The 27,781-nt window shown below is 48.0% G+C and overlaps 1 protein-coding gene and 1 long non-coding RNA gene across 3 annotated transcripts in view; one reads left to right on the top strand and one right to left on the bottom strand.

The window, feature by feature from the left end:
• Positions 1-24,151, bottom strand: part of SLC13A4 (solute carrier family 13 member 4) — a 40,058-nt gene extending 15,907 nt beyond the window's left edge. Inside the window, exons 1-7 of the mRNA XM_033863325.2 lie at positions 24,053-24,151; positions 18,932-19,060; positions 6,561-6,697; positions 4,501-4,673; positions 4,001-4,055; positions 1,338-1,377; positions 481-558 (exon numbers count right to left, since the gene is read on the bottom strand). Of these exons, the coding sequence (XP_033719216.1) occupies positions 481-558; positions 1,338-1,377; positions 4,001-4,055; positions 4,501-4,673; positions 6,561-6,697; positions 18,932-19,060; positions 24,053-24,151 (711 nt within the window). The remainder of the gene's footprint in view (positions 1-480; positions 559-1,337; positions 1,378-4,000; positions 4,056-4,500; positions 4,674-6,560; positions 6,698-18,931; positions 19,061-24,052) is intronic.
• The window catches only part of LOC117313620 (uncharacterized), a 36,381-nt gene that overhangs the window by 8,223 nt on the left and 377 nt on the right, over positions 1-27,781 (top strand). For both annotated transcript variants that reach the window (XR_012334086.1, XR_012334087.1), the window contains exons 3-6: positions 8,788-8,862; positions 11,363-11,453; positions 11,968-12,498; positions 18,138-27,751. This is a non-coding gene — a long non-coding RNA (uncharacterized lncRNA). The remainder of the gene's footprint in view (positions 1-8,787; positions 8,863-11,362; positions 11,454-11,967; positions 12,499-18,137; positions 27,752-27,781) is intronic.

Here is a 27,781-nt window from a genome sequence, read left to right on the forward strand (position 1 = left end):
CATAATTGAGATGATTTTGATGAACACAAAAATTTGAAATCAAGGGCTATAAGTGATGGTTGCAATTTTACACCACCTTCGACGTCCATTGTACTTCTGCATTTTGTTTCAGTGATAAAGTACCAGGAAAATCAGGGAACAGAAAAGCAGTTGCCTTAAAATCTCAGGATACGCGAATAAAATATGTGCAGTGCCCCTGAAGCACCTTTGAGGAGTAGTTTGAACACCTCTGATCTAGACCAAGTCTCAGTTTTTATAGCTGAAGAAACTGGGGCTCAGACAGTGGAATGACTTGCCAAAGTCAACAGCGAGTGGGATGTCTTATCTCCGTGGCACACGCAGGCCAGACACACAGATGGATGAAGTGTGCCTGGCGACAGCCCGCTAGCCTGACACCCTCACAGCTTCACGAGCAGGGCCCCTTGGGAAGCTCAAGGCACTTCATGTAGGAAACAGGATGAGGAGGTGCAATTCCATTACCTGAGACGCGCGCTGCTTCTTGTCCTGGTGGTTTGCTGCTCTGGCGGAGCTGGTGATGGCGGGCACGCCATTCAGGTTCTGTCGGGACACAGACCGTCACACTACCACGAGGAGACTGTGGGGCCTGGAGAAGCCACCTGATCACCCTGGGGGCACCCACGCCTCCTCCCTGTGGGACTCGGAGACCAGAAGCAGGGCGAGCAGGTGGTAGAGAGCCACCCCTACTGTGCCTGCCTCCTTCTCGCAGGTTCCCCATTTGAAGAGGCTTTTGAAACTTGGAAAAACATGGCTCTGTCCTTATGGGAGAGCTTGGCTTTCTAGAACTTCATTAGCTAACGAAGAACCCTTCATTTTTCTTTAACACAAAGAACATGAAAAAAGAAATCGCACACAACCAAGTCCACAGTTTGGACGGATCAAAGCCCATCCATTGGGACTGAGGTAAGAAGAGATGTAAACCCAGCCCTGGGCAAGGGGGTGAGGCCACGTAGAGTGTGCAGGCAAACTTGGCTTTCCCCTATAAACGTGTCCCCTTTTTATAATAAGATTTTTGTAAACGAATCCCTCCTGAAAGGGATCCTGCGGCTGAATACGTGGCTCTTGAATATCTGGATGGCTGACTATTGGGTTTACGCGAGGAAAGGTTAACCTGTCCTTTGTGACGCTAAGCCCAGTACTCAGGGCCGGGGCTCAGAACTGCCCAAAGCCTCACGCATCCAGGCTCAGGGGAGCACCTCTGTGCCCTCACATCAGAGAAGGCCGCTGGGCCCTCGACAAGCTGCCAGGCTTCTCTGGCCCTGAGTTATCTTGAGGGTCTTTCAGGTATCTCAAAGCACAGAAGAAACCCAGGGCCATACCTTGTTCTGCATCAGAGAACTGAAGTCTGCATTCGATGTGCTGGAAGAAAGCAAAGGAAGTGGGAAAAACAACAGTGGCCCAGACTTGATGAGATGGGAATTCTCCCCCATGGTGTTTGGTATTAGTGACCCTTCTAGACTCAAGTGTTCTAGGCTACACCTAGAAGAAGACGAATCTCACCTTCCAGAGATGTGGTAAGGATTTGTGGGAACAGGGGCAGGGCGTTTCCTTTGGAGGGAAACCGAGACTCCTAATACTAGCTAACATGGAGTGCTTGTTAGGTGCTGATCACTCAAATATGGACTTTAATCCTCACGACAGATCTAAGGGGCGGGTAGCACCACCTGCATTTACAGAGTAGGAAACTAGGCAGAGAGAGGTTACTAACTTCCCGAGAGCACCGGGTGCTAAGTGGTGGTGCCAGAGAGGAACCTGTCTCTGTCTCTGCCTGGAGAGCCTGGGCCCCTGACCATGTTCTCACTGGCTCACTTTCTAGAAGGAGAAACATGAAATGCTTATCTAAGGCGACAGGAGCAGGGAGGGCCAGGGCCACACATGGTAAAAAGCATGTGAGAGCAAGAAGATGGGGGTGAATTTCTCATCAGCAGCTGCACCTCAGAGGGTGGCAGGCAACGCGTGTGCTGAGTCCCTCCCACTCTTACCGGTCCCCAGTCTTTGCCTTGAGGAGAGAGGAAGGTGGGGATTTAACTACCAGCATTACGGACTTACACTGAGCACTAAATGCATGTTTCTGGTCTGTCCTAGTTCTGAGGACAGTGGGTGCTATGAGCTCAGCCGCTGGGAAGGCCAGTGAGAGGGGCTGGACACACGTGCAGGAAGTGGGGTCCTGGGGTCGTCACCCACCTCCAGGCTCTATCAGGGAAGGATAAGGCATTGACGGGGCTCAGGAAGCATTCACCGGAGAGAGTCGTTAGGCTGGGAGGAGTATTGTGATGTTTCCCCGCCTTCCTTCCCAAATCGGGTGAGGAGGCTGGCATGGAACCCCTCAGACAGCATGCGAGGTGCTGGCGTGAAAGAAGACCGCCATCCTCACACCGTGGCAGTCCTGGACCCCCCTGCATGCTGCTGAGGAAGTCCGGGACAACTTGAGCTTTGGCTTTGGAGTTTGGGGACATGTATTTTCATCCAGAAAAGAACAAAGGCAAGAGGCCAGTGTGTGCTGCCCAAGAGGCCAGAGTGAGGAGAAAAGGCCCACTGTACTGGGAGCAGGCTGTGCCCTCAATGACCAGTGGTCTTCATTGGGGGCGGCAGGGAAGGTGGCTGGGCTACTGCCACCTTGAAAAGGCCCTGCCCGAGAGGCCAGAGGCGTCCCCAGAATAAAGAGGCTGGGGAGCAAGCCACCAGAGCACAGAACTGAGGGAGCCCAAGCGGTCACCCAAGAGCACCTCGTGCCATGAGGCCCAGGCTCTGCAGAGGTGGCTCAAGGCGACACTCCGAAGACCCTGAAGGTAAGTGCCCGACGTGTAAAAGAGTCGGGGCCTGAATCTCAGGGCACTGACCGCACTCTGGAATACCTCCAGCCAAGACCCTCTTTGCCCCTTTATCTTTCCTGCTCGCTACAGCCTCTGCCCTGACCCTGGAGAATTCAGACGCAGAGAGTTGGTGAGGGGAGAGGAAGGAGTGTGGGGGAAGAGTAAGAGAAAAGTCAGTTGTCTCACCTGCTCACTTCTACCTCTTATCCTGCAGGCCTGGGCTGAAGGGGGGTTGGGTGAGAGCGTGAGAGGAGGCGGGGAGAAGCTTCCGATGAGGGATTGAAATTTTGCTATGAGTCTGGACTAGACTGCCAAGTATCTAAAAACGAGATCATTCTAATATCTGAAAGGAACCAGAAGAGCTATAGGATTTGCCTGAGATACGGTCGGGGCTGGGGAGGAAAGTCCAGTATATTATGATTGGAGCCAGTGACGGGAGGAAGATAAGCTGGTGGCACCCTTCTGCCTCTGTCCCTTCACATCGTGCTGGTCTCACTCAGTGTCAGTTCTCCATTTTTCAATGAAAAGAGCAAATCGCAAAACTGAGCTGTAGTACAAATCCAACTTTCCAAATGTCCTATTCATCCCAGTATTCCCTGAAGACCACATTTTGATATTAGATCTCCAAAAGAAATCAGCTGTTAATGGATCTACCCCACATGGGTGTTTGAAGCGATATTTCTCCTTTTCTAAAAGCTGCTTGTTTCATCAGCACATGGCTGTCTCACCAACTGTCCTCGAATCCCCTACCTGCCACCTAGTTTTTCTTTGCCATATCTAATAAGACCGAATCTAGTAAGACCACATCTAATATCTAAAAAATACTTTGTGATTCTCTAAGAATATCCAGTGACATCTAAACTGTGAGCCTTTTTTCATTAATAGATTAAATATATTATTCTCCCAAGAGGGACATCAATTTAGCTGAAATGTACTTGGTAGACGTACAGATAGTCCACATACTCCCTCAGATTCAGTGTAGTCTTTTCCGCTCTTCCCTCAGCCCTGTGATACCCGGTGGTTAAGGGAGGTGCCCTCAGGATCTTGGCAAGTGGCTCCCTGGTATGGAGAGGAGAGCGGGATGGGGGGAGGTGGTGGTGTGGCAAGATGTGAGCTTGGCCCATGCAGCTGAAAGAGGCCCTGTCGGGGAGGAGGGAGGTCATACTCACTCTTCATTGACAAAGATGAGTTCCAGGGAAGGTTGGCTGTTGTTTACATCGGGATCTACGGTAGCAAAGGAAAGCAGGAAGTGAGATGTGGAGTCTGGACCTGACCCTGAAGGGCAGGGGCTCTGGGCTGGGGCTGGATAAGGAAACAAAGGCATCAGGGCTCCTGCTGGGCCTGGTGCCTGACGACTCCCCTTCCCTCCGCTCGAAAGGCATAGTGGGACTCAGCGACACAGACAGGCCTGGGGTCTTGTCGTGATCCTTGAGCGTTTGGGGGAAAGGAGCAGCGGTGGCTGCTTTAAGTAGGGCAGGAAGGAAGAGCTGGGAATGGGGGACATAGGGAAGCTTCAGGTTACAGGGCTGGTACGGGGTAAGGGGCCAGGAAGGGGAAGAGGCGAGACGAGAGGCGGGACGCAGGTGAGGGTCAGTGGGGGCAGGCGCAGAGCTGGGCAGTGTCACTCGGGCGGAGGAGCAAAGGGGAGATGAACTCTAGCAAACTGTACTGATGGGCTCGGCCTCTTCGGCGCTGGAGCTGCCGGCCGCGAGCTGCTCCTCCTCGGCCCTGACCAGCTCCTGCAGCACGGCCTCCACGATAGGCATGACCATGGCGGTGGTGGACGTGTTGGAGAGCCACATGGACAGCAGCGTGGTGCAGCACATGAAGCAGAGCAGCAGCCTGGAAGGCAAGGAGGCGCAGGGGGAGCATCACAGCATGCCCCCCTCCCCGGGGGCAACTTGCGATCTCGCAGGGCTCCCGCGGGGCCTCCTACAAGCCTGCTGGTGCTGGCAATTATCCAGAAAATGGGGGTTTATGTCATACATTCAGCTTTGTACTCCCAGGGCTTGGTACAGAGTAAACATTAAATAAAGATGTGTTGAATGAATGCATCACACTTCGTGGGCTAGTGGCCTTAGCCCAAAAAAAAAAAAAAAGAAAAAGAAAAAGAAAAGCCCTTGCTTAAGCAAAGAATAGCTTTGGTGGTAGGGTCACAGGGCATGGACTTCCTGATTGCTCTCGTCCGTGGACATTAGCTTGGTGATGATGTGTGTTTTTTGTGTATAAAGGAATTCTTTTCTCGGCCCTTGCAGCCAGCAGTCCTACGAGTACCATCCCATTCCTTGCTTTGCAGCCAAGTCACTGCAGTTATTAGCGACCAAATAGAGACTAATGGACAGAGCTTACAGTTCCGCCCACTACTTGTCCCACTACTGACCGTTGAAAGCATAGCCCCCAACGGCTCAGCAGTGTCCCATTGCACTGTGTGCACTTTTTCAAGGCTGTGTCTATGAGTTGACACTTGGAGGAAAACACAAAGATAACTCTCAAGTTCTCCTTGACTTTGAAAACATGCACTGTGTGTTTGTACAGATATAGTTCTTATTTCCATAAGAGAAGCCAGCATAAAGACTACCCGTGTTGATCACCTTAGGTGGGATCATTGACTTTTCACAGTTTGGGGCCAGCACAGCTGTCCTGTGGATCATGACCGGGTAGGTGCCAGAGCCCTGATGGTGTCTCTGTTTAGGCTGATGGAGACATGAGTTTGTCTGCCCTGGACATGCACCGGCAAACAGAGGGCCCCGTGGTGGGTGGAAACTTGCTGGAGGGTGCGGTAAATAGAGACAAGTAGAAACGCAATGGGATAAAAATTCTTGACGATAGTACCCAGGGGTTTCAAAGAGCCGCAGAGCCTCAACGTGATGTGGGGAAATGCCGTTGTGTGTCTAGGAGGCCGAGTGTGGAGTACAACACCTCAGGTTATTACTGAGTGATTATGCCCTGAGTTAGGCTGTGGTTAAGTGGGAAACAGGAACATCTTTTTAAGTATAACATGTCTTCATCTAATGACTAGGGATGAAAACTAACACCATATTATTTATTTATGCTCTGTTGGACTCCCAGGAGAGTCAGGGCAGCTTACATAAAAAGTGTTGCAAGAAAGTTGTAAACTAGGAGGTGAGGACGATATTCCAAAGGGAAGATAAGGGCAGGGTTATCCAAGAGAGCGGGAATGAGTTCACGCAAAACCGTCAATCCTGACCTTCCTACACATTCCTGAGCGGCCTTCTCGACAGCAGAGAGAAAAGAGGAAGCAGCTGAGGGCCTGAGTGCCCTGCAGATGCCGGGTCAGATGCCACATTTGACAGGCCTCTGGTCTAAACCAATGGCGACAAGAACTCAGGGTGGATGGGAGGAAACCTCCATGCCTCCTTAAATGACAGAGGAGAAGACACCACTTCCTCATCCAGCCTATTCCCTGATACAAGGGAAAAAGGTTGGGAAACAATTTATGTTGGTCCCTCTTGTTTTACCAGATGAGCCCCTTAGATCTTGTAACCCGCTGCCCCAGCCGTCTAGGTTACTCAGGTTATTAGAGGACACCAAAGTCACCCACTCAAGTCTCCATTCCATGGTCACAGGCCCTCTCACTGGAGGGGGAGATGGGAGCCTTGAGGCCCTGGTGTCCTCCCACCCCCACTGGTAGAAAGCCTCAAGTGGACGTCCCTCTGACCGTCCAGGGGGCCCACTGGGAGCTGAGGGGATGCACTCAGTGTGACTTACATGCCCGGCTTGGCTCCGGCCATCAGGACCATGCGCAGAGCGATGCGCTTGTGCAGGTTCCACTTCTCCACAGCCGCCGCCACGCAGATGACACCCACCAGCAGCAGCGTGGTGTTCTTGAAGTACTCGGCCGCCACCTGCAGAGGCCAGCTCGGGTCACCCCTACCCGACCCGGGGCCTGGCCCCCGCCCGACTAAACTCAAGCTCAACCAGAGGCTAGCAAGCAAAAAGCAGGGAGATGAGAGTTATTAAAATAGCCAGCTGTTGTATATTACATATATATATAATTTTAAATTTTAAAAATTTTATGTACACGTACATACATACATACTACCTTGGGCAGGCACTGTGCTAAGCACTTTACAAAGATTTCATTTAATCCTGCCAGCAACTCTGTCGGGTAGATATTCTTCTCCATTCTAATTGTGATATGAATACGATTTCAAAGAATAAACATATTTACAGTTTTACCTTAATTCTTAAAAATTATGAAAATAACCCTGGGTTATAATCTCATTTTCTTTAGCTTTTTAGAAAATTCTGTTCATTTTTTTATTGGAAAGTTAATACATGTTCATTATGGAAAACTTCAAAATATAGAAAAATTAAAGATAAAATTACCCTTAATCCTACTACTGTTAGCACTGTGGTATATTTTCTTCAATTTTTTAATGTCTATATAGATACATAATTGGATTTATACAGTATGTACTGGTTTATATCCTGCTTCTTTTTTTCATTTGACATTGTACCCTGATCATTTTCTTATGAGACTTAAATTTATTGAAAAAATTCATGCTAATGACAGCATGAAGTACCATAGAATTTACTTAGCTGTTTTCCTTTTGTTGAATATTTAAGTTGATTTCTTTTTTTCTTTCTTTGCTGCAAATGGAGCAAAGAATAATTTTCAGCTTAAATCGTTAACCTTATATAAATGTGATTATTTCCTTAGGACAGAGTTCTTGAAGGTGTCTTTATAACCTGCCTTAAACCTTTAAAAAAAACTTTATATTTGAATAACTCTTTAACTCCAGATAATTCCAGAGTTCCAAAGGGTTCCAAAATGATAATAGTGCAAGAAATAGCCATCCACTGTGTGTATGGGTTTTTTTTTTTTTTTCCTGAACCGCTTGAGGGTAAGTCATATACATTTTGGTCCTTTATCCCTAAATACTTCAGTGTTTATTTCCTAAGATTAGGCGTTTTCTCTCACACAACCATAGCATCAGTTACCAGCTGCTTCTTCTTGCTTTTTAATGACGAGGTAATTGAGACCTAGTCCTGCTCAAACATGTTTCCTATGTTTGGGCTCCAGGACCAACTCTTCGTTGATTCCCTCTCTTGGAACATTCTCTCCTTATCTCCACTTTGATGAGACTTCAAAGCCCAGTTCAGGCCTGGTGGCGTCCAGAAAACCTTCCTTGTGACTCTAACCTCTGACTCCAGAACATTCCTTGTGGGTACTATTAACTCTACACATCACAGAGCACATAGGGCAGTGCTAGAACTGTTGCTTCATGCTTGTACTGTTTATTTTTTTATGTGTATCTGTCTTGTTTCTGTATCTCTTAGCACCTAATAGGATAATATGGAAAAGTCGATGCTCAATAAATACTTGTCACATACAAGAGAGTTGTTCCCAACAATGCAACCATGATATAAATTGGGAGGAAAAGATATAGAAAAGTTTAACTCCTAACTTAGAAATCCTCTAAAAGTGAGAAAACAAGAACATTTTTAACTGCAAGAAAAATAAAAACTGAACAGGGAAGGAAATACAAATATAGTAAAATCTGCAGTGTTGGAAGTAGACAGAATTTATATAATCATACTGTTAAACTTTGATTATTGAATTATATGCCTGTACTGGGAAGGTAGAGGGAGGAGAATTGGGTGATGTAAGAGTACAAAATCCTCACCTGCTATAATCAGAAGTCAACCGATAATGTCTAAAAGTGATAACTCAAGAATTAATATAAGAATATCATATAGGACCGTGGAGCTTAATACCAGAAGAAGCAGTTAACAAAGTTAAGTTTTTGACTCTGGGTCAGGGGAGGTGGGATTTGGTGGAGGGAGGGGTGGGGAAGGAGTCTGCTGTTTTTTCATTGGGACCTTTTCAGTATTATTTGAGTTTTAAACTCTGCATGCAACACTTTGGTAAGATAAGAGCCCCCCAAAAGGTAACCTGCTCCATTTCTCCCTTCTCACTTTTTCCCCACAGAGATTTCCTTGTGTCTGGTTGATGAGTTCTGTGCAACAGAAGGATCATCTCTCCTCTCTGAGACCGTTTCCTGGGGTAAGAGGCCTCTGCTTCTGGTTAATCTAGTCCTCGTCCTCGACCCCAGTCCTCATGGACACTGTCACTAATGCTCCCGGAGGGCAGAGAAGCGGTGCTGGGCTTGTGACTCTGGGGCAGAGTCCGCACTGGGAAGGACAGGAAGGCCTCGGGCCCTGACGGTGGGTGGAGGTGCTGCCCCCTAGCGGGAGGTGGAAGCACTGCTGGGATGGGAGGGCTGGCTGAACTCGGGGCCTAGGACCTTCCTCACTGCCCACTCGTGTTCCTAGGCAGCTGAAAGGCAGCTTTGTGGTGGAATTGGTGTTTTAATTTCATCTGTCTACCAAGGAGAGGAACCCACAGAAGACCTGAGACACCATTGTCCTCCTGGGTGATGGTCCCCCACTGGCCCCATGACTCATGGCTCTCTGTGAAGCTTTTAAAGACTCAGTGTTACCAGGGTTACTTTCCCTGGGGACTGACTGACAACATTTTAGTTTTCTGCCTCTTTGGCACATATCCTGATAGACCCCAGTTGGTGATGGCCTTTTAGGGGGATCAGAGCCTGCACAAGAGGTGGGGCTACTTTCTCAGGGTTCCTCTCAAGGGCAAGGAGAAAGGAACCAACATGCGGTAGAGTGTCTTTTACATGCCAGAAATGTATTTTGCATTCACTTTCTCACTTAAGGTGAGGAAACAGACTCAGAGACGTTAAGGAACTTCTCCAGGGTCACAGTGTGAGGTGTGGAGTTGGGATATCAATCCAGGTCCATCTGAATCTAAAGCTACTATTCGACATGCCACTCAGGGTGGCCAAGTAGAAACCACTCATCTAATTCAACTCCAGGGGAAATTCTGGGTACCCCAGACAGCACGGGCCAGCCCACATTCCTCATCTTTATTCATAATCACAGTCCTGACACTGGCCCCAAATACCTGGGCCCGGTCCCGTGAAAGCCCCAGGCCCAGGTTTAGTAGGATATTGGCCCTGTGATGTTTTCTTATTTGGTGTTTGGTGTGCTCAGGTCTGTTCACGTGTCCTTCCTGCCCCCTTGTAAGCAATGCCAAGTGTTTGGTGAGGTAGCCTGGGTGTAGTTTGTGACTCGGCTGTATGCTGGGCAAGTTATTCAACCTCTCTGGGCTTCATTTCTCTCATCTAAAAAAATATATGAGGATTATATGAGTCCCAATCTTCTGTAAAGCTGTTGTGAAGATTAAATGACACATGCAAACCAGCTAGCGTGGCCCGCCACGTTGACAGCCAGGGTTCCTGGTGGCTCTCCTGTTACAATGTGGTCCACACAGAGGCTGACCTGGTCTGAGGCCGTTAGCATACAGAGAGGGCCCAGGCACAATCAATAAAATCTTGTCCAATGGTGTTGGTGGTTAGTTTTCTAGCCCACTGATTTTTTTTTTCTTTACAATAAAACCTTGGTTATTTACAGCCCCTCTGGGAGTTCCAGGATTCTTGAGGATTATTTTAATCGTTTTCTAAAATGTGTTGCGTCCTCACACTTGCCGTGAGCATTCCTTTCCCCACTATCTAATTTCCAAGACTAATATTCTGTGAGTTGGGAAACTAGATAATGAAAATTGTTAGCACTATTTGCAAAGAGAAATTAGATTCTAAAACAAGTGCTCCTCCCATGGCTAGACTGCATGGATTTTGTGACATTTGTGTTGGCAGTGTTACCGCCTTTACTGCTTTTCTGCTCTGTGGTTTTTCTCGGTGTGCCCAAACCCCAAGTTTGGAGAGCAGAGATGTTTCTGGACTGTGTTTAAGAAGAGATGGGCTCAAGGAGGCCGCTCTGGAAAGGTGGAGCAGAGGATAGCAAGTAAGAACTCAACCTGGGTTCAAATGCTTGCTCCCCACAGATGAGTTGTATGTTCTTGGACCAAATACTGAACCCCTGTTTCCCCATCATTTCAACCTTTTAAGTAGTAATACACAACACATTGAATCCGTATGGGCCTTAAGTAAGATGATGCAAAACAGGCCTGGCACATAGGAAGTGCTCAGTAATGGTCCATTATTATTGTTAAAGAAGTGAAAAGATGAAACGCTTCAAGATGAGATTGAGGGTTAGGAATCAGGTATGCCAGCATGACCACGTGGGGGAATAAGAGAAAGAAATGAAGTAAGAAGGAGCAAGGTGGACCTGAAAGACAAAGATTCCCCCAAACTTTCTTAAGTGAACGGTGAGTACATCTCAAGAGTTTTCTAACCCAGCCTGGATTGAGAGGCACAAGGACAGAAGTGTTGACCAATGTAGTCTTTTAATGAACTAGTTCATTGTTAGTAAATTGCAGGTGACATCTGTTAGTGATGAGCTTTTAAAAACATCACTCTCTTTGGTCACGGAATTATTTGTTGCTCTCTGGATATGTCAGGTTTTAATATTTTTACAAAGTTGTTTTTTTTTTAAATGGGAAGGTGAGGGGAGTTGTGGCTTTAATCCTAGAAGTTTGAGGAGAATGGAAATCTGGATGCTGATCTCAGTTCAGTGCTTTTCTCACTAAGGACAGGGCCATCGTCAGGGAGGAAGACAGATGGACCAATGAATCATTCGTGCAGATAAGCTGGGTGCTGTGATGGGCACTCTGTCACTCAGGTAGGTCTAGCATCCTCACAACTCCCCACGAGGTGGGTATGCCTATTATTCTCATTTTTCAGATGAGTAAAATGGAAGTTTAGAGAGGTTACACATGTAAAGAAAAGAATGTTGCCCGCCATTCCAGTTCTATAAGGATCAAGCCATTAGCCACTGCAGTTGTGCACCCTGAGGGGAATTCAGGATGGAGAAAAACAGGAAGCATTCTGTACTTTGGGTACTGGCCCTAAATAGTTAAGATGCATATCTAAGGGATCATTTCAATGACCCCAGATTCCTACTTCTTCCCATAGATAGAAAAGCACTAAAATCATTAACTTGAGATGTCTGTTGTGATTAGCAGTAGTCTTTGGATGTCTGACTACATGTTTTTCCAGAAAAAAAAATTCATATATTTCCTGGCTCCTACCTTACCTCTTAGGAGCAGTACCTCAGTTACCTAAGAGGGTGTCTCCCAGGCCATAGTCCTCAGTAAGTTCCCCCAATAAAACTCAACTTGCAACTTTTATTTCAGTCAACGCACAACTTGCTCAAGACTGGTCAGTGAGAAAACTGGATTCAAGCTCGGTTTGACCCTACTCCCAACTTGGATCCTGACCCTCTCCACATGGCCAGTGTCCTTGCGTATAGTGGTGGCAGCCAGGGACTGGCAGAACGCGTGGATCTGAACGTGTCCTGACGTAGGCACTGGTGGCGTTGTATGGGCCCCGTCAGAAATGCAGCCAGTCAGCACGCTGCTGCTGGCTGGACACACCTAGGCTCTCCTTGCAAGTTGCTGTGGCTGTGCCTTTTCACGCGGCAGGAATGTGGCATTCCCTCAGGAGGCCAGTGGCAGTCTCTGGAAACGGACCTATTCTGAGGCTCTTTTGGTTCATCTGAACAATTTTGCTGCGACCCCAGGATGGGATGCCTGGGATGGCCCCCCTCCGGGCTGAGCTAAACCCCCAGCAGAGCTGAAGCCCCTCACTACACCATTCCAGCCACCACCCTGGCGGCGTGGCTGCCTCTCCGCCCTTCCCTGGGGGCAGGAATGCTGTTTCTGCTGGTAAGTCTCTGGGGGCTCAGACACCCTCCTAACCACCTGTCTGTATTCCCTGAGGACAGAGGTTTTCAAACCACTCACTGCCTCTGAAACTTCAGCGGCAGCTGTGGGAACAGGGTGGCCGTGAAGCATTGGGAGGGAAGGGCCCGGGCAGCCAGGGCTCTGGGCCCCCATGCCTAATCAGAGTAGGACTTCCCCTTCCATCTGCTTCATGTATTGATTTTCCTAAGATTTAGTTTAAAGGAAAGGTTTTGTTGCTTAAAAAACATTCTTTGTAAACCCTACCCTAGAGATGTCTAAAGCAGAGACACCCAGATGGGTGCTGACCTGACCCGAAGTCAGCCCAGCTCCTGCAGAGCTTGGAAATGCTGACTCATAAGGTGTCCCCAGTTTCTTCAAGACTGAATGATCTGCCCCTGTAGCTCTTCCTATGGAAACATCAGCTTGGCCTCAAAAGGCTGCAAGATCTGTGGGTTCCTGGTATCGGGCCCACGTATGGCCTGGGTGTGCGCTCAGCTCTGGGCTGTGTCTGGATGGCTGTAGGTGAGGGTGGGTAGCTGGGCACAGATGCTCAGCCTGTATCCTCACAGGCCTGTATGTGTGGCTGGGGGCGTGGAGGTAGGGGTGTCAGCCTCCATAGTGAGTAGAGGCCAGAAAGGCAGAGTGGAAGGTGATATACGAAATGCCCCCAGGTTTACACACAGCAAGTCAGGTTCTAGGCACTGGTCAGGAATCCAGTGGGTCAGAAAGATCAAGAGCAAACAGGGAAGCAGATTTCATGACATCAGACTCAAGTATCACTTGGCTGTAGAGGCTGTTTTGTTTCTCCAGCTGGAGCTGCCTTGCTGCCTCTCTTGCCTTGGCAGGAGCTAGGATCTGAATTAGACTTGCTAGAAGCCTGCAGTGCAGGGCCACTGAGACAGCAGAAGGAGCGTGTCTGTATGCGCGTGCGCGTGTGGGTGCATGTGTTGGGGGGTAGACAGAGAGCAGGTGTAATCTCTACCAGAAGTAGTTCCTGACCCTGGGCATCTCTGAGGCTCCTTACAAATTCCAGTGTTCAAACCATGCTCTTTAGTTCCCCAGAGAGCCGCTTGGTCCTCACATCTAAGCCACTCTCCTATAAACAGTGAATCTCAGCTCACTTGATTGACACAGGTACTGTCCCCAGCTACGGCAACACAGCAGAAAGGCTTAGAGGACTTTCAAGGCCTATACGATGACAGTAACGAGAGTCACAATGGAGGCAAAACAAAAAAACAGACCTAAAAACAAATCGGAAATACAGGACTGGGCTCTGTACACCAGCAGAGGGGAGCAGAAGCTGGATGCTTACAAGCCGATAGATTCCTAAAGTCAAGGGGCCCTTAGAGCCCAGCCCCTCTCCCGAGGCACAGAGTCTACCTCCAGTATCCTTACGTGGTCATCTGGCTTGTGCTTCTGGGGACAGGAACACCAGGACCACGTGTGGTCCCCCATTTCAGGGTCTTCCCTCCCAGAGAGGGGATCTACCTTATGGTGCTTTGACTCTGGTTCTGGTTTGACCCTTTGAGCCTGGTATGTTGAGCTGTACAAGCCAGAAATCATGCCCCTCTTGAGGCTTTTCTTCATTCCTCATGTGACTTAGCTTCTAGATTTCAGCTCATCTCTGAATGAGCTCCTTATCCAGAATTTCCTGCTCTGAACACATACGTTTATTAATTGAGCAGATTTCAGTACATACTGGCTAGCAGTTAAGGGTGAAAGTTCTGGGGTCAGGCAATTCGGGCTTCAAGTCCTGGCTCTACTACTTACGACCTGTATCACCTTGAGTAAGTTACTTAACCTCTCTGAACTTCAGTTTCCTCCTCTGTAAAACAAAGATAAAAATAATAGCCACTTCACAGAGGATTAAAAGATACAGTGCATGTAAAGGACCTCCCACTGCGCCTGACATGTGGTAAAGGCTTGGCATTTTGGCGGCCACCCTGGACAGAGAGCTGACTCCCACTGCGTCTATACTCAGCTGAAAGCCAAAGATCTCTTTCACACACACTGCTAACATTTATCCTTATTAAGCTTCATTTTGCCTGGACTTCCCTTCCAGTCCACTGTCTCTTCCTGGCAGCATTGATTCTGTCACTGTACATTAGCTAGTCCATCTAGCTTTGAGTCATCTGCAATCCGATGACATGCCTTTCTTATTTCCATTTGTGCTCTCTCTCCAGCGCAATGCCAACATGTTCCTCAGATTCTTTCGGTTCAGCTATTCAACCAGCACTCAAGTTACTCAACTGTGCTGTCATCCAGACCACATTTCTCTGACTGAGAAATTGTTATCCCTGGAAATATCGAAGGCTCCAAAGAAAAAGTTAATTTATGTTCAGCAACATTTGTTTAAAAGACCAGGGAAATTATAAAGCTTTGTGGAAAGACCTCAGTCAAAAAGTGGTCAATATAAAGTTTGGGCACTCGGCAGGGTAAATTTCATTTATATAGAACATTCCCTCATGTGAAATTGTGTAAATTGGGGTCTGCAAGGCCAGAAAAAGAGGCATTACTGCATAGGGTCTTCTGTGTTATTCCATGTGGTTTATACTTTCTCTCTGCTAGGGTAGAAACTTCTCAAGGTCAGGAGCCATTTTGACCATTTTCTGTCTCTTTTCAGCATCTGAGTTTGGCTGATAGAAGACAGTCTCAGTTTTGCACACAGTGAACTCTTAATACCTGCAGACTGACAGTTCATCACTGTAGAATTTAACCATTTACGTGCATACATCCAGCCCTAGGGGGAACCCAGAGCATTAGCTGTGAGATTCAAGAGTGCAGAAATGATGTATTTAAAAAAATTCTTTTTTTGGCTGCACCACACAGCATGCGGGATCTTAGTTCCCAGACCAGGAATTGAACCCGTGCCCCCTGCATTCGGAGCAGAGTCTTAACCACTGGACCGCCAGGGAAGTCCCAGAAATTATATTTTTTTTTCATTTTTGTCACCTGCAAGGTATCTGTAACATCCCATCTTGTATTGCACATGGTAGGTACAGCACTCAAAATATTTTTCTGAATGTTGACTGAATAACCTGAGGGACAAAAGCCACAGATCCAGGGTCCCACTGATCCTATTCACATGCCTTCCTTCATATGGAGAGTACACTACTGACACACTATCAAGAAACATTGCAATCAAGAAACGTGAACTAAGGGCTAGTGCAAGAATGGCCCGTATGCATAAGACATCGTAAATCCTAGAGGGTGTGAAATCTGGATGGAGAGAGGACGTGTCCACAGCAAGTTTATATCTGATGTATCTCATGTACCGTTTAAAGGACAGAGGTATCAGGGGGCTCCAAGGGAAGTGAACAACTCTTTCAGCTGAGGTTTTTGGAAAGGCTTCAACCAACAGGGTAATTGGGTAGGATCTTAAAAGCTGAAGGAATTGGAGAGAACTTTGCAAAGTGGAAGAGTGGCCTGAGTCCCGGCAGGGGGCTGGGCAAGCACAAGGTGGGTTTGGGGAGTGACGAGTGGATGATTTGTCTGGAGTAGGGGCGCCTGCAGACCCCCGGCCTAGCTTTTCCCAGGGAGCCACGGCACATGCTGCTGTAGGGGAGAAGTCGGTGGCTGTGGAATAGATATTTTCTCTGTCTGCAAAGTCAACTGGCTCACAAAGGGCTATAACCCATGTCCTCTACCTGATCGGCATGTCCTTTAATCTGAGTTTAAAAGGCTAGCTAAACAGATTATATTTGGCCTAAACTGCTCTCCGGAGCTCGGCTGTTAAATATCACCGGCCAAAGCCACTTTATCAGACGGATGGGGTAGGGTTTTTCACCTCAAATGATAAAATTGGCCCCTGGCTTCTCCAGTGTTTTCCACCTCCAGCCCCAGCAATAGCAACACCCAATCTCTCCCTGCAAAGTCTTCCTTTTCTCCTTACAAAGTCCTGTTGCCTTTGAAAACAACTGCCTCCCTAGACTCCTTATAGGTTGAGCCTTCCTGGCTGTGCAGATGGGCAGGCCCTAGGATGAACTGTTGCCTAGCAACACCCCTAGTGTGTGGAGGGGCTGATTGGCCCACCTGTCTATAAGATTCCGCTGCAGGAGGCCCTTGGGGAAATAGAGACATCATCTACTTTAAGACTAAGGCATACTGTTGGCTTTTGGGCTGCCTGTAGTGAAATACAAAGATATTAGTCTTTTAATGAATAGTTAGCTCACTTTAAAGATGTTACTTAAGTTTCAATTCTTTCTATAACTTCACTTCTTCCTCTGCTCTCTACTTTCACCTCCCGACTCATTGGCTTTCACTTTCACAATTTTAAAGAGAAATCTGCAAGACAAGTTCATTTATGTTTCTCTTAAGAAAAGTAATATTACACTACCAAACGTAAAATAGATAGCTAGTGGGAAGCAGCCGCACAGCACAGGGTGATCAGCTCGGTGCTTTGTGACCGCCTAGAGGGGTGGGATAGGGAGGGTGGGAGGGAGGGAGACGCAAGAAGGGAAGAGATATGGGAACATATGTATATGTATAACTGATTCACTTTGTTATAAAGCAGAAACTAACACACTATTGTAAAGCAATTATACTCCAATAAAGATGTTAAAAAAAAAAAAGAGGGCTCCCCTGGTGGTGCAGTGGTTGGGAGTCCGCCTGCCGATGCAGGGGACAAGGGTTCGTGCCCCGGTCCGGGAAGATCCCACATGCTGCGGAGCGGCTGGGCCCGTGAGCCATGGCCGCTGAGCCTGCGCGTCCGGAGCCTGTGCTCCGCAACAGGAAAGGCCACAACAGTGAGAGGCCAGCGTAACGCAAAAAAAAAAAGAAAAGTAATATTGGTGCTTGTTCTTTTAGGCATGCACACAGACCCAGACTACCTGTTCTCTTTCCACAGAGGAAGGGGGATAATTGAAGTGACTGCCTAGTGCTTCAGGTCCCAGGCTAGCTTTTATGTGGGTCCCCAGGATACTGGTGTTGGACCCATCTCCAGGAATCAAAGCACTGCTGAGGGTTTTGGGGATGCTATCCTTTTTGGAGAGTCTGAGGCTATTATGATTACTAAATGCCAACAAAGGAACTAATGTACCAACAGCCTCCAAACCAAACTGCCCCAAACCAAAACAAGCAAACAAAAACCAGCCATTTGAGTCCATGTAGTAGAAGGACAACTTGTTAACTTGTAGTCAAGTACAGCAATTAGGGGATGGCCTAATTTTTATCTCTGGACTTTAAAAAAAATTCTGTTATCCATGGTTAAGGCATCCCATGGACCCAGGTTCATTATTCCTTCCTCACATCACACAGGTGAAGAGATGTACAGTTCTTAGTATTAACTCACCATGAAGCTACAATAATACATTATGGAGTGTTTTTCTTATGGTACAGTAAGCAAGTGCATAGACTTTGAAATCTGCAGGTATGAGTTTGAATCCAATTCTGCTATTTCCTACTTTGTGATCTTGGGTAAGTTTCTTAACTCTGTGAAACTCTTTCCTCATCCGTAGAATGGAAATATTAATATCTACCTCGTAGACATCTCGGGAGTATTAACTAATACAGCAGTTCTGGTATAGTGCCTGATTCTTAGTAGGAATTCAAACATTAGTTCCCTTTCCTCTTTCTTCTGTGCCTCTGTCCTTAACTAACCTCTACCATTCAATCTCCTTCAGAAACCCTAAGCGGAGACCAGGTGCTATAAGGAGATAATCCAAATGGAACCAGGTGTTAATGAATGAAGACCGTCCTTCATCTTGCTCCAGGTTTCTGGCTGTGATTTTCTTCTCTCCTATTTGTGGTGGGCTTAACTGTTTGCACTGGCACCACCCTGGGCTTCCTGTTGACAATTTCTGTTAGAATTTTAAGAATGCCACAGAGAGAGGGAGAGAGTGAACAGAGGACAGATTCTAGGTAGACAGCAGTCAGGGAAAGAATATGCAGTAATCTTGAGTTGGGGAAGAAGGGACAGAAATGTTTTTTAGAGAAAGTGAAGACATTGTCAGGACTCAGGGAAATGCGGTAAGTCTCTCTGTCAGCAAAGCATTTATTGAGCACCTACTCCATACGGGCTCAGCTTCGTCACGAGATTCCAAGGACCTGGGAGGCCTGATTCCTGCCTTTGAGTGCTTAGAGCTTAATGGACACTCAGAAGAACAGAGAAAGAATCACAGCAGTCTGGCTGAATGTGCCAATCATACAGTTCCCAAAGGGTTTCAGGCTGAAGGAACAATTGGATGTAATTAACCAAAAGGCTTCCTGAAAGAGGCAGTTTGACAGAGATGAAGGTCATGGGTTGAAGGAAAGGAGCTCAGGGTCCAGGACAGCAGGTGCAAAGGCTTAGTGCTAATGGGTTGTCCCAGAGGGTGAAAGAAGCCCCCTCCTCAACTGCTCTGTGAGTCTCCCTTCACCTTGAGCCCTCTTTCACTGGCCCAGCAGGGACCGAGCAGGGGGCTGCTAATGGTCTAACCTCGCTGGATCGCAGGACTCCAAAGAACGGGTAGAGGAAGGCAGGCACCAGGGCTGCAGCTCCAAGAGGCACCGCCTCGGACACCCAGTACACAGCAGTCACGATCAACACGTAAGCACACGCAGCCTCCTGGAAGGGGAGGAAAGTGGGTGGTTAGTCACAGGGACAGCCACTGCCACCAAGGATCCAAAAGAGACCCAGGGCAGAGGCAGGAGGCACATGGACTCAAACGTGGGCACTGGAACACAGCTCTGGGAGGTGCAAAGGTGGCCTTGGCAGAGAAGTTTGGTGGATACGTGTCATCGTATTTTGGTGGGTGAAGTTATGGCTGCTCCTTGGGGCGACTGATGCCTTGCACGTGGTTTGCACTGGTTTGCAGCAGGGTGGCCACCGGGCCTGTTATGCTATCACAGCTCGGTTGGTTCCTGAAACTGAGCAGGGTAGGGACTGAAATTAACTGCAGTGTCCAGATCATGTACATAAAGGTGGAGTTCACAGTTTTAACTTGGTCTAGGCAGGATATTTTGGTGTCAGATTGATCAGATACTAGAGGTTCTTGGGGTAGCTGAAGGTGGGGATTAATTTGTGTAATTGATTCACATGTGAGTTCTGAAACTGGCCGGTTTGGGGCTGGATCACTCCCAGCTGGGTTGGTGGGGAGAGCTGTCCTGCGCATTGTCAAATGTTTAGCGGCATCCCTGGCCTCTACCCACTAGACGTCTGTAGCACCTCCCCAACTGTGACAACCAAAACTGTCTCTAGACATTGCCAAATGTCCGTTGGCGGCGGGGGGGAATCATCCCTTGTTGAGAACCAGTGCCCTAACCAGTGTCTGGGACACTCCACTGCCTGATGTACATGGAAACTTCCTTCTGACAAAGAGAGTAAGAGTGCTGTCTATCTGGAAGGGAAGGCCTGGAAATTTACCAGGGTTTTCCCCAGCCCACTCCCTTTGCTGGTTGTACAACCGTGGGGTGCGCAGAATAAATAAGTACAACATTCTTATAAAAAATCAGTCCTCCTTAACCTTAGCTCCAGTAATCCTGGTTGCCCCGAATGGTGCTGATTAATGGTGGTGAGAAAGGTCACTGGCTTACTCTTGGGAGAGGTCACTGTCCAAGGGTTTTAGCAATGGACTCCGGAGGGCCAGTGAATAGAAGATCCAAGCTGGCTGTGGACTCCTCCGTTTATACCTAGTTCTAAACCCACTGCGCTCAGGTCTGACCTGCCCTGAGGCTGGCTGGTGATCAAGGAACCTGACAAATCTTGTTCTGTTTATCTCTCCCTTGGGTTCAGAACAAGCGTCCTCAAACTCTTACACAAAAGTTACAAAAGGTCACCAAGATCAGTGAGGGGCGTCAGGAGTGATTAACCCAGCCTGGCTGGATGGAACCTTGTTCCTTCCTGATACGCATGGATTATGGGGTTGGGGGTTGAGAAATGGGAACTGGGCGCAACAGTTGTTGACTGTAGCTCCCACTGAGATTTCCTCTGGGGCCAAAAGATCAGAGAGAAGTTAAAGCTTTTGGAAGTGCTGATAAGACAACAGAACAAATACTGGGGGGAAAAAGGGCTCCATTTGAAAAAGAATGCAGTTTAGAGAAATGCTCCCTTTACTGCAGAAATAAAAATACCTAAAGGAGTTCAAAGCCCTTCAGCCCACTTGAGCTCACTTATTCCCATCTCCTTCCTGGGAAAGAGACAGAATGGCAAGTGTTGTTTCTAGTTGAAGCAAAGGAGATAGAATGTCTTTCCCTCACTGAGAAGCCCTTATTCCTTACAAAGAACCTTCAGTCTTTCTTGGCTTGGTCATTACAGGTCCAGGAGCGAAGGAAGGAGAGAAAAGGGAGAGAGAGAGAGTAAGAGCTATTTCTTTCTACCATGAATCATTTTGGTTTGAATTAGGAGAATTTGGGTAAGCCAAGGTAAACTTTTTGATTGTAACTATTGTTAGGAATTAGAATAAGTTACTGGAGGAAGTCACCAATCCAGCAGTATTAAGAACAGGATAAACTACCATCATTTTAATCTGAACTTTCCTTAGAGCTTTCTGACTTTCATTAGAAAAATGGCCAAGAGACCACCTTCAGATGGCCTTTCCATCTACTTCGCACTCAGTACACCCGTGGAATTTACATAACCTTCCTTTTGCCCCTTCTCAACTGTCTCAGAATTCAGTAGGGAAGCTTATATTCAGATAACCCAGAATCCTCTGTGAAGTTTGTTTACAGGCTCCTGTGTCCCCGCATCTGGCCGTGGTCTGGCAGGTAGCTCCATCAAGGTTGGTGAACTGAACTGGGCTCCTCTGCTGGCTAACAGGTCTCTCTTATCTACTGGAGAAAATATTCTGGAAACCCGCAGCCTCTTATCACTGCTGCTGGTCAGCAGGAATGTAGGGATTGGCGCGTACTCGGGCAGTGCCTTTAAGGGATAGTGTTGGCAGTTCTTTTTTGCTCCTGTTGACAAATAAAGGAGCGAGTTCAAAAGTGGCATTTCCCCACAGCGGATGCTCCCTGACCCTGCTACTAACTGATGTTTGCATCTGCTTCTTTCCCTACAGTCTGACCACCCCGATGAAATACCATTCAGACGCCACTGGAAGGAGCTTGAGGTCACGTCATTTGGTGTCATAAACGACTGGAAGGGCTTTTGAAAATTTAGCTTGGGAGTTGGGTGTAACTTTTATCCCACCGGGATGCTGAAGCTGGGCTTCGTTGCAGATGCCCCCCTCTTGACCCTCCTCTTCTGCGTATGGGAAATCAAGTCTGGGCCCCTGGCTTTAGAGAGCCGGGCAGGAAAAAAGGGGAGGTCATACTAATCCTTCCTAAAATGCAGCTGCAGCCTGTCACTTTGAAGAAGCATCAGAACTGCAGGCCAGGAGCTCTTGCCCAGATCACTTCTCTCAGTTCCAGCCCAGAGCAAACGAGGCTATTTAGGGATCTTAAGGATTAAAGATCAGAATCTAAGTGTGATGCGAGGGGGCCGAATAGATGAGAGCCAGTCCCCGTGGTGGTTGCAGAGGAAGGAGAAGCAGCGTCTTACTGACACTGTGACACACGGAGGAATCACCTTTGCAGGGCACACTGGGGCGAGTGGTGAGCAGGCTGCATCCGGGTCTGAGGGCTTTGGCCACCCAGGCTCCATCTAGCTGTCCCGAGGGCTACCCGTGAGCACAGACTGGGAAGCTCTGAGGTAGCGTATTTCTCTTTTCTTAAGGCACTGGTTCTCAACTGGAGCCAAGTGTGCCCCCCAGGGAATATTTGGGAATATCTGGAAGCATTTTTGGCTGTCACAGTTGCAGGGGGTGCCTGTGTGCTGCCGGCACCTGCTGGGTAGAGACCAGGGACGCTGCTAACCACGCTACAATGCACAGCACAGCGCGTCCCTCCCCTCAGGACAGAGAACTCTCCCCCCGCCCCCAAATGTACCTAGTGTGGCTGTTGAGAAACCCCGCCCTAAGGTGAAACTCAGTTGGACAGAAGGCGCTGGGTCAAGGAAGGGCAAGGTCTCTTGCTCTCAGTGAGTCCATCTTTAAAAACCTATTCAAGAATTTTGATAGACCCCAACAGAGCAGAGGCTTACCTTTCCTCCCTTGTCTCTCCTCTTTTTTTTTTTTTCCACAACATCCCTCTTCTGTCACATTTATAGATTTTTTTTGTCTACTTCAATCATTTGTTATTTTGTTTTCTTCTTCATGGGTGTACTTCTCACTAGTCATTGGTAACTGAGAAGCTCCAAGACAGGCTCCCAGAATTAAATGGCTGCGCTACCCCCCAGAGTCATGGTCACCAGAGATGGGGCTGACTCAGGGGACACGGGGGGGTGGGGGGGCCTGATGCCGCTAATGAGAAGAGCAGGTGCCACTTGGTTGGCATTCCCTTAACCCATCTGACACCGAGTAAAACAAAACAAAACAAAAACATGAAAAGGAAAGAAAATCAGGCTACTGGGACAAAGCCAGAAATGGACGAGTGTATACGCCGGGAAAACGTTCACACCGATCACTGTGTGCTAATCCCAGCCGGTCTTCATCAGCAGCTCCCTGGTGCTCTGAGCTTTTATTCTACTAAAGACTTAAACCAGTTTCTTTTTAAGAAACCATTCTAATCCCCTTTAACTGTGTCATTTAATCTTGGTTACGAAGTTACTCTGGGAGCTGAGTGGAAGACACCCTTCCCCTCCCACAAACAAGATTAACCTTTCTTAGCTTATTTTTCCTAAAGTCTCAAGGGTAGTGCCAGCTAGGGGAAGGAGTAAAGCCACTGGGAAGAAGGGGGGGGGGGGGCAGGGAGAAAAGGAGCCGGAGGAAGGCAAGGAAGGCAAATGACGGTCTCAGAAGCAGAGCCCAGGCTCTTCTGCTCACACAAACCTGGACAAAAAATTGGGCCACAGTCTGGAGTTGGGGGCTCTTATTCTGTTTTATCGAGTCATTTGCTGTCTCTCCGTCAAGAGCACAGAGAAGAAAACACAGAGGATACAAATAATCAAAGGGCCACATGCATGGGACCAGGGCAGGCTGCCAAGCTGTGCTTTCAACTTAAAGTTCAGAAGGAACTTGAGGGATTAAGAGTTTCAAATCCTGGTTATCAGAGCCCACCGTGGTCACCCACAGACCCTGGCTAGATGCACAGGAGCCCGGCCGGGGACCCCACCACAGTGCACCTCAGGCCGGGGTCCACAGTCCCCTCCCTCCCCCATCTGGGAGGTCTTCCTGCATGTCCAGTTGCTCTCCCATATGGACGGTCACATGTTGACTCCTGGCAAATACCGGCTCTCCAGAGCGCCCTTCTCTTTATCGGGTGTCCGCCTGGCCCCTGCCCCCGAGCAGGCTGGCCCACTGCTCTGTGCCACACAGATCAGCCACTCCAGCCATCGGCCCTTCCTCTTATCTCAGTCCTGGCCAGGGGCCATGGGGCCGGGGAACTGGGAATGGGTGAAGGGGTGAAAATGGCAGTTTTTAGGCAGAAAGTACGTTAGCCTCCTCCAGGAAAGCATTTCCATTTCTTTACACCAACAGAAGAATGCTGAGGCGCTGCACGAGCACCCCACTCCCTCCACCGACCTCCCCTCTGACCTCCCACCTAACCCCCTGGCCCCAGGAGGGGACCGGCTGGTACTCACGCTGCTGGGGTGAAGCATGGGCAGAGGCAGCAGCAGGAGCGGCACGAAGATGACGAGCAGCAGCTTCCTGGCTCGGTGGAGGCCCTTCAGCAAACCCATCCTGGACCTCCTCCCCTCGGAGCCCGCGCCCGCCAAGTGCCTGTGCTGCTGGCGACGCTCGCCTCCCTCCAGAAACACTCCTTCAACCTTTCTCGGCTTCCAAGAGTCCTCTCTCGTCTTAAGAGCAGAACAGGAGGGCAGGTAGAGCCTCTGTTTGCAACAAAGGCCGGCCTCCTCGCCTTTGGTTTTAGGTGGGATTGGTGAGCATAGTTTTATGCCCAGCGAAAAGGAAGCGGGAAAGGATGATAAACGGGGGCATAATGGCTCTCTCTTTGCTTGATCAGTAATGGAGTAACTTCATTCCAAAGCTCAGCAAAAGCCCCCTTAATCAATCAAGATTACACCTCTGCTGCAGCTGTCTGGCTGCCGTCTATTGTGCCCTCCAACATTTTTCCCCTCTCTGATGGCCTGTTTTGGGCAGTACCACTTTCGCTCTCTACCTGTGCTGGCTGTACCCCCCTTTCCTTAAAAAATCTAGTCCCCCCGCGTCCCTTAAAACAAACCCCCGAGTTTGTCAGCAGACCATGGAGACTTCAAATAGGGCTGGTCTCTCCTCCCAGGACCTGGCACTTTAACTCTGTTCAAATTGCTCTCCTTCTAATTGGTTTCCCATTATAATTTGCCTTGAGCCTGGGCCTCCAAAGCAGAAAAAAAAAAGTCCCCAAGACATTCCTTTTTGTCACGGGACAAACTCTTGCTGGAGGCCCACCTTAACTTTCCTTCACCTATGGGACGCAGGACAGAGGCAGTAGCCACGCCCATTCCTCACAGCCAGTCAGCAGGTTGGAAAGAATGAGTCAGTATCTCTTCCAAAGGCAGTTCATGATTGGTCCCAGCAGGGGCCTGCTGATTCTGCAGAACCTAAGCAATGTGCAAAGCTTATTTTTGTTTCTCAAACATCCTAGGGGCTGGAGTGATGACCATCACTGTAAACAGAATCCCACTTCCTCAAGCACTGCTTTAACATTGCAAAGCATAGGACCCTGAGTTTTCTCTGGGAGGGCCACTTGCTGACCTAGTCCTTAGGAAGATGAAAATGTCTGGTGGCAGGGAGAAAATGAAATATTAATCCTGGAGAACTTTACCCCAGAGTATAGAATATTAAGTCTTTTAGATTTCCCTGGTGGCAAATGTTGTTTGCTTCAGCACCCGGGTGAATACAAAGCATCTGAGTCAACAGAGGATGTTAGCCTGTCAGAAAGACCACAGACCTTTTTAGGGAGAATGGGAAGGGTACTGCCTCTCTGGAAAAATCTAGATGCCAGTCTCATTTCAGAGGCCCTTGGAGCCCAGACATCTGTGGTCTTTCTGGCTGGAGTAGGTGTTCCAATGTCCCTCTCTGAGGCTCTTTACCAAAAAAGAAGCAGGAGGCTTCCTTTGGCTGGTGTGCAGGGAGGAGGTGGGAGGGCAGGAAAAAAATTGATGGGTGCAGGAATAGGGCCTTTGCAGCCCTTGGACGCTGGAATTTCTGCTGCTACAGCTCAGGAGAAGCATTCTCTTTTCTCTGAAAAGTCATGTGGATATGGGGCAAGGAAGAAAGAAAAAGAGAGAGAGAGAGAGAGAAAGAGAGAGAGAGAGAGAGAGAGTGAGAGAGAGCGAGCGAGCGAGCGAGAGAGAGAGAGAGAGAGAGAGAAGCCCCCAAACTTTTATATTTGGTGGTCCTTGGCAGCATTGTCTTCATCTGAGAGATGCTGAGCAGAGTCAAGGGTTATGAAATTCACGTTCGCTTGAATTCACAGAACGCAAGGAATGGCATTCTAGGGTCTGCAGCTATGCCAGTTGGAAATAATCCCCAGGCTAAAGGCAAAGTGACTCCAAAAAGGTGACTCTAGAAAACCAGTTCTTCTTGACCTCTAAAGCAGGAGCAACTGTGGACGACCCAGTTTGAAATTTTCTTGCCATTGTAGGATGCGCTACAATGACTCATCTCTTTAAGTGCATTTTAAAGACTGGCTACTGTATTTACTACATCCAGGCCTCATTTTGTGATGGTTTGGAAACTCGGAGTGGGCAAAAACACATGTGTGATGTTTTGGTGGCCAATATTAAAGAGTCGGGGTACAAGTAAACAGCTGTGGAAGTCAACATTCTCTGTTAAACCCATGAGCCACTTCAAATTCCTTGGCGAGATAGTATGAGATAATAAAGATTCCATTAAGCCTGGAAACTCGATCATGACATTTTTATTACACCATAAGTGAATATTTGTTAAATAAAATTATGTGAGTGACATAGTAAGACCAGTAGTTCTCCTTCAGGACTCTATCCACTTTTTAGATAAAGAAAACATTTTCCTAAGGAAATTTTATACATTGCTTAAGAAATGTAAGACAGATTCCACCTATATGAGGTATCAAAAGTAGTCAAACACTTAGAAACAGAAAGTCGAATGGTAGTTGCCAGGGGCTGGGGGGAGAGGGAAAAGCGGAGTTGTGGTTTCATAGGTATCGTTTTTGCAAGATGAAAAAGTTCTGGAGCTGTGTCACACAACAGTGTACATGTAATTAACATTACTGTACCGTACGCTTAGAAATGGTTCGGATGGTAACTTTCATATGATGTGTTTTTTAACCACAATAAAAAAATGAAAGATATTAAAATGGGTTAGGAAAGTCAGGGGCACCATGTAAAGTCATTTAACAAGCATTTAATTTTAGGCCAGTGCTCTGGCCTTTACCACTTATGTGATTTACCACTTACGTGATTCTCCTTTATGAAGGTTTCAGCATATAGATGTTTTTCAATGTCTCTTGAGTGACACCAGAGGTAGCCATGAGAATGCCGACTATAGAGGAAACTTCCAGAATTTTTAGATCCTAAAATTTCCCGGCAGTCTAGAAATGGTAGAAGGGTTCCACTGAGTCACAGGCAAGCTTTCACTACTATGTCACACTCTGAATTATTTTTTGAGTAAATATGACAAAATGTGACTGGGTTGTGATGGTGGTGTGTACGGTGCGGCATTAATGAGGCAAAATGGGAGAGTCCGTTGCTGTCCAGGCTACTCCCTCACTGCTCGCTGGGCAAAGAGTCGGGTTTTGGGGTGGTGGTGGTGAGGAGAATGTTTGATTTTGCTTGTAAATGAAGTCAGTGCTATAAAACTTTTTGTGGGTAAACAATTCATTTGTATTCAGCCTAAAATAGTGTTGAAGTATCTAGTTACTAAAAACGAAATTTTCATTTGTCTTTAAAAAGGTTGTGCCCGGGCTTCCCTGGTGGCGCAGTGGTTGAGAGTCCGCCTGCCGATGCAGGGCACACGGGTTTGTGCCCCGGTCCGGGAGGATCCCGCATGCCGCGGAGCGGCTGGGCCCGTGATCCATGGCCTCTGAGCCTGCGCGTCCGGAGCCTGTGCTCTGCAACGGGAGAGGCCACAACAGTGAGAGGCACGAGTACAAAAAAAAAAAAAAAAGGTTGTGCCCTTCTTCTTTCTTTTCTTTTTTCAGTTGCTTGCCACCTAAGTATGGACCCAATTTATCAGTACAAATGTGCCTTTAATTTTTTGTGGCAGGGTGAATGAACCGCCATTGCTATCACTGGTCCTGGGAACCACCCTCCCATTCACGGATCTCCTACCCCTGGGAGCATGTGTATCCTAACAAGGTAGGCAGGGACGACAAGGGTGGGTCTTTC

Source organism: Tursiops truncatus, chromosome 9 (assembly GCF_011762595.2).
Source record: "Tursiops truncatus isolate mTurTru1 chromosome 9, mTurTru1.mat.Y, whole genome shotgun sequence".
Lineage (NCBI taxonomy): Eukaryota > Metazoa > Chordata > Mammalia > Artiodactyla > Delphinidae > Tursiops > Tursiops truncatus.